The sequence below is a fragment of the Pteropus vampyrus genome, unplaced genomic scaffold (assembly GCF_000151845.1).
Source record: "Pteropus vampyrus isolate Shadow unplaced genomic scaffold, Pvam_2.0 Scaffold152, whole genome shotgun sequence".
Classification (NCBI taxonomy): Eukaryota; Metazoa; Chordata; class Mammalia; order Chiroptera; family Pteropodidae; genus Pteropus; species Pteropus vampyrus.
Window position 1 is genome coordinate 2,416,691 of NW_011888933.1, and position 6,744 is coordinate 2,423,434.

General features: G+C 34.1%; 1 protein-coding gene across 2 annotated transcripts in view; it reads right to left on the reverse strand.

The window, feature by feature from the left end:
* The window catches only part of ADAM23 (ADAM metallopeptidase domain 23), a 155,054-nt gene that overhangs the window by 19,298 nt on the left and 129,012 nt on the right, over positions 1 to 6,744 (reverse strand). For both annotated transcript variants that reach the window (XM_011369705.2, XM_023536301.1), the window contains exons 22-24: positions 6,602 to 6,721; positions 4,937 to 5,105; positions 2,857 to 2,968 (exon numbers count right to left, since the gene is read on the reverse strand). In XM_011369705.2, the coding sequence (XP_011368007.2) occupies positions 2,857 to 2,968; positions 4,937 to 5,105; positions 6,602 to 6,721 (401 nt within the window). The remainder of the gene's footprint in view (positions 1 to 2,856; positions 2,969 to 4,936; positions 5,106 to 6,601; positions 6,722 to 6,744) is intronic.

Consider the following 6,744-nt stretch of genomic DNA (forward strand, 5'->3'; position numbering starts at 1 on the left):
AAAAAAAGGTAATAGTTTCATTTTCCTTCTTGAAATTTTTCTCTATAGCAAGTATAATGAAATTAAGTAAAACTAAGTATTTTTAATACCCTCTCACTATGTCTATACAAAAAAAACCTTCATCTATGGATATGACAGGTCAGATTATTGCAGTGTTGCTCATTACACACGGCAAGCATTTGGCAGGGCCCGAACACAGCTCCATAAGGCAAGTGCCAACCAAACTTTCGATCATGAAAAAGAATATACAGAATGCAGTTATAGAGAAAAACCTTGGCTCCTCACGCAGCTGCTGAACCCACAGTCAAGTGAGTACTGATTGTTTCAATATCTTGAGTTCATTTCCTATTACTCTTCAGCAAGGCAATATAACAAACGGATACTGGTAAACTGAAAACCAGCACCAATATGCAGCATTTCCTTCCCTTATATGTTCCCAAAGGGAAGAGATGTAATATTTATTGAGTGTTTACTGTGTGCCAAGGATGCACTGTATTTTAAATAGTAGACAATGAATACTTGCTACCCAGATAAAAATAGAAGTACATAGTTTCTCTTTCACCATCTTCTTTTAATCAGAAAGAATATCAAAAATAAAATCATAAAACCTACAACAAAGTGTTAAAGTTTTGATTTCTGTTGTTTCCCATTTTACTAGTATATTAACAGATTTTTCTATAAAGGCTGAAAAGATATAAATAAATAAAGATAAAGCTATTATTTAGTTATGCTAAAATTGCTCGACTTTTCTGGAAATCTAATAATTTACAATAATAACTGCTCTTCATTAATATCAATTAATGGCTTTTTCAATTTAATCAAGATTATTAGAGATCATGAAGATCTTAATTTTAGAACCAATGGTTATCCTGACCCTAATGACTCCATTGTCTTCATTAAGAATGTGAAAAACAATAACAACAACAATAAAATATACCAAAATGCTTATATTGATCACCTCTGAGTTGTAGGATTAAGGGTGATTTTTATTTTTTTTTAATTTTTTCTGTATGTTCAAAAATTTTCTACTATAAATATGTATTACTTGCATGATCAAAGAGGCTATCTTTAAAGATCGTGTAAAATAGCACCACCGTGCTAAATAAGGAAAAACCAAAACAAACAAACAAAAAAGGCAGCTGTGAATATCTCCTTCTCTAGAATGCAGCTATTCACTATATGCCCCCATATAAGTTTTCTAGGCCTGGGTGGATATAGGAAGGAGGAATAGATAGAGTCAGACAGTTAATAATCCCCTACCCGACCTAATGAAAAGAGACAGAGTCTAGGCCGATTTAGCTCTGCCCATCTGTTCAAGCACCTTTATCCATCCCTTGAGGAAACAGCATGTAGATCTTTAAGAGAATCACAGACATGTATGGAGAGAAAATTTGGAAAAAATGAACCTCTGCTTCTCCTGTCAGAGCCTAAATTTTCTCTAAATCTAACTTCTGAAGGTGGATCCAAGAATTTTTTGTTCTAGTTTTAAAGTAACAAAAGACTACATGTAAAAATGAAATTGGTTCCTTTTTAGAAACAGAAGAACAGAAATAGACTGTGAGGGTGTGATTATTATTCTTATAGAAGTTTAATATCATGGACATATTAAGCAAATGCATGGAAAGTGTTTTAACACACTCACAATTACCGAACATTAAGTACACACTTGAGTCAGCCTACATCCCTTCAGGAATTTAAGACTGTAGAGCTTCATACGCTTTTGAAGTCTTATTTTCTCATATGGACAATACTGAAGTTCAGAGTTTAAATGAAATTTTGTCCCAAAACTAAGCAGATCAAAATGGCACTATTTCTACACACATATCTCCCACCTGCAGGAAAAAAACATGATAGTTATTTATAAAATACTGTTAGCAGAATCATCAAAAAGAAGAACCTGATGTACAGTGTCACTGGGATACACTATTCACAACTTGGTTTTCCAGGTACGTACAATGCCATAGGTGCTACTGTAAGCCTATTGCAACTAATGACTTTTCTTGGTCTTAAAAAATAATATCAGGGCTTGGGAATGGGGAGAATAATGAGAAAGTGATTACCATATTCATGATGACATAGATTACGTTATAGTATTATGTAACAGAAGAAACTGGGCCTAATATCGGGCACTTGGGTCCTGGTCCCAGCCCTGCTTCTGGTTACCTGGGTAACTATAGCATATTACTTGACCTCAGGGCCTGGGCATCCTCATCTGCAAAATGAGGATGGTCTAGTTGGTCACTGAGACATCTTCTAATTCTAAAATTCTAATTTCACTCCTTTTAATGGTTGATAAAAAACAAAGGTCTAGATCTTTCATGTTTTCTTTGAACAATTCAAGTTCTGTGAACAAAATTCAACTTCTTCCTAATCAAAAGTGTATTTAAAACAGAGTATAGAAGACTACAACTTCCACATTTTAGTCTTCACTTCTCAAGTACAATTTCACTTCTCAAGTACAATTTCACTTCTCAAGTACTAAGGAATGACAAGACTCTCATGTCAGCCAAAAAGATTTATCTGTTAGAAAACTCACATAGCTTAGATGAACTATAAAATTAGCATTTGTAATTATGAAAAAAGAATGAAGTTTAAAGAAAAGAAATGAAACCGGAAGAAAAGAAATTGGTAAATTTACTCCCTCCTAATCTCACTAAGACTAAGGGGTAGTTCAAACATTTTTTCAGTATGATATACTAGAATCCTTATTTCTACAGTAACATGAATTATACATTTTAATGGCAGAAAGAGATATTTTTATGTGTCTCCTTTCCAATCTATTACGTTTTATTGGCACCATTGGAAAAGTACCAATAAATTCCGTATATTAAGAATTGAAACTGAAATCACACAAACCCTTGGGTCCCTCATCCTTGCGGGGGTGAGGGTTCCTAACTGGATCCCGGATACTGCAGTCTGTCCCTGCCCAGGTGAAATCACAGATGCAGGTGGCTTCGTTACTACACACCTGGGAAGAACAAATGACAGAGATGGAACATTTTCACTGTGCTTTGTAGAATACTCGTGATAAACATAAAAGAGACATGGGGTCTGGCAGACACTTTAAAAGCCATTTTCAAATTTTTTAAAACTCTCCCACAGTTTTGAATACTAGGCAAGGGGAATTCATGTATGGATCAAATAGCTGAATGATGTTTTTTCAGTTAATTACCAAAAAAAAATATTAAAAGGAAGACATTTTAATTAAATGTTATTCACATTGATATTATTTAAGTATAGAAATGTCTAACGATGTAGTTTTTTTCAGAAATAGGACCATATTAAGGAACATATATGTTTAATTCAAGGAATTAATAGATACTGGGTTCAAGAAGTGTTGCTAGAGATTAAAGATCAGGAGACATAAATCACCAATGCATTGCTCATTACTTCACCATATTCAACACCAAATTCATTTGGTGATACTTTTCCAGCCAAATAAGCACCCCTCCCACTTTCCCTCTCTGCCATGGTATCTCTTCTCTCAGTCAGCCAGGCTGGAGCCCCTCCTAGAATGATCTCTGTCTCCTGTCTCTTCCTCTGGGAACCAAGCAGCAAGCTGGAATGGACTTGTAATTTAGATGAAATAAATAACCGTCTGCAAACTAGAGATATAGTAGTTTAAACCCTTATTTGCCTGTAAAATACATTCAGAGACAGATTATTAGAGATGACAAAATCAAACTTAAGCTTATTGATATAAGAGGCTTTTTAATCTGAAATGTTACAATACCATGATTAGATTAACAAGACTGAATTTGACCTTTTTTTTAAACAAGATTAAAAAGTGGGAGGAATAGTAGAGAATCAAGGGCCCTTTTATGCACTAAGTTTTATAATGCTTATAAAGCAATAACTGAAAGGTTCTGCCCAGTGCATTAATTTGAACAGCAATTATTGAATATTTACTATGTGCCAGGTACCTATGCTAAGTGTTTTATGTATAGCATCTCATTATCCTCACACTAGCATTACGATGGATGAGAGAGGTTAAGTGACTTGCCCAAAGTCAGTGGGACAGCAAGAAGTAGAGCCAGGATTCAAACACAGGATTCTTCTAGCCCCCAAATTCATGCTCTTGATCACTAGGCAATACAGCTTCCCTTGTGAGCCTATGATTCAGCTAAACTTGAAACTATAATACATAGTGGTTGAGCGTATGCTTCTTAGGCCTTTCTACCTTATTCTATTCTATATCACCTGCTTAGCTATCTATATTTTCGAGTATTTTCCCCTTCATTCCAGCCTCTTCCTTTTATATTATCATTCTCAGTTTCCTCATGTCTCTTTTATCCACTTCTGAGCTCTGCATAAATTTTGAAATATCTTCCTTTTACAAGCTCAATTTGAATAATTATTAAGATGTTTTTAGATATTAAGCCTAGGTTTGCCAGAAAATGTCTGCCCAAACTCTTTCTTCATAGAATTAAAGATACATGCAGGTAGGGGGAGCAGCTCCTCTTTGGCTGGCAATGATTCAAACATAACTACAGAACTTTAAATGTGTGAATTATCAATGATCCAACTTCCAGTCTGATCTGATCTTGTACATATAGACACCAAGTATGCATTTTAAATAGCTGAAAGGGAATTACTGAGAAGTTTAAGTTATTTTGAACAGTATAAAGTAATCACATTGGGTTGATACAGTTCATTTAGGAATCATATCAATTTTCTTCCAACTCCTTAGATGTCAAGCTATATCTAGAGAATGTGGTGAATTCAAATAGCCAGTGATAAAAGAAATAACAAAAATATACCATATCAATACATATAGGTGTCATTGTTAGCAGATAAAGATATTAAGAAAATAATCATAGTGCAGATATAGGCAATAGCCACAAAAGGCGAGTAGGTGAACTAGAAGTCTAATCATTGTGAACTCTGACGATGCCAGACATTGAAAGTTTGAATTGGAACATTAAAGCCTACTTACCCCATGGCCTGAACAGACTTTACCCTTGGAATCAAGTGGGCAACTGCTCATATTTAGGGCCTGAATCTGCAGGCACTTCCGATCTAAACACATCATAGATGGGCCGCATGGCGTCCCATCTTCCACATAGCCCACATCTGTATCATCATCTAACACCACATGAGCACCACTAAAAAGAGAGAGATATTCATACAATCATTAGCACCACACTTAGAAATATAATGTCAACATGAATGAGCCTTGCTCTTCATGATGCTGAAGAGGCTGTCAGAGGGCATGGATTTCTCCTCGCATACTCCACTTTTCCTTTCCCCCTTCTCCACCTCCTCTTAATAAAAGAACATGATTAAAGGAACTAGCTTTCTCTATCATTATTACACTGCATGTCATCAGGGAAAAAAACGTCATTTGCACAAAGTGTATTCTAAATCTTCACGTTTTCAAGACCAAATTACAACTAGGGTAGAGGTGTATGTACAAGAACAACAGAAGCAATCTTATCATAGCTCTCTAAGGCTTTCAAATGTGTAAAACTGCAAAGTTAAGAGCAACTTGAATTTGAATAATAATCAATACTATAATTACTAATAGAGTATCTTGCTGAATATTTTACAAATATACCAGTTTAAAATATAATGAGGTTGTAAATACACCAGTGTAAAATATAATGATATAATTTATGAAATAATTAATGATATAATTAATGATATAATTTATGAAACTCACATATTCAAAGGAAGCTTGTGGGCATCAAACTATATTTGAAGACTAAAAATTTATTTCAGGAAGGATCTTATTATCTAAGGCCCTATTAGAATTGCCTTCAGAGCTATTTAAAAGATAGAAAAACAGCAATCATTTGATCAAGACAGCATTATCCAATTTGGTTACCCAATCAATTTACTAAATTTTGTTCAAAATTACTTTTGGATGTTTCTGAATCTTACATTCACTCACATAAGATGAAGGTTTGCTACTCTGGGGATACTAAGAATAAAGTTTTACAGATGCTGAAGGCAATTCTGTGAGGGCAATTCCAGAAGATTTTTGAGCAATGACAGTACCATGTGAAGGAGAGTATAGTATCTGAGAATTATGACTACTTTGAAGGGAACAATGATTATTTAGAATACAATATGACTCCCCTGCCTAAAAAATAAGCCTCATACTTTCTGCCCCTTGTACGCACTGATAGTTAGGTATCAAATGTTTGCTACAACTATAAATAACATTTTAATAAATATTTTCTATATGTGATTGGGTATTTATTTAACAATCTTCTAAACCAGACACATGCTACTTAAAGTAAAGCTTAAACTCTTTTTTTTTTTTTTGGTTATAAAAAATAAAACACACACAGTGCTTAAATAGTGACATATTCCAATGTTCAAAGCTTTAATCATGGGTCAAAACAGATAACATAATTCTACTCTTAAGGTTATAATTACAAAGAATACCTTACTACTAATTACTGGTACAATTTTTGAATGAATGCAATTTGCAAATCTAGTCACAAACTTTGTTTTTTAAATGACTCTTAACATGAAAGGGGATAATAAAATCTCAGTCAGAATTCCTCTTGTAAGACATAGAAAAATTTCCCTTGATTTTTCTAAATTTGTAATTCTCATCATTCATTCGAATTTGCAATATTTAATATGTTACCTGCAATCAATTACCCGGCCTTGATGGTAGAAGGAAGTTGGGATGATCTCACCCTGAAGTTGACCAATACGTGGAGCTCGAGTAAGATTGGTACAGAGTAAAAATCCACAGAACACATCACTAGACAGGTTTAAAAAAAAAAA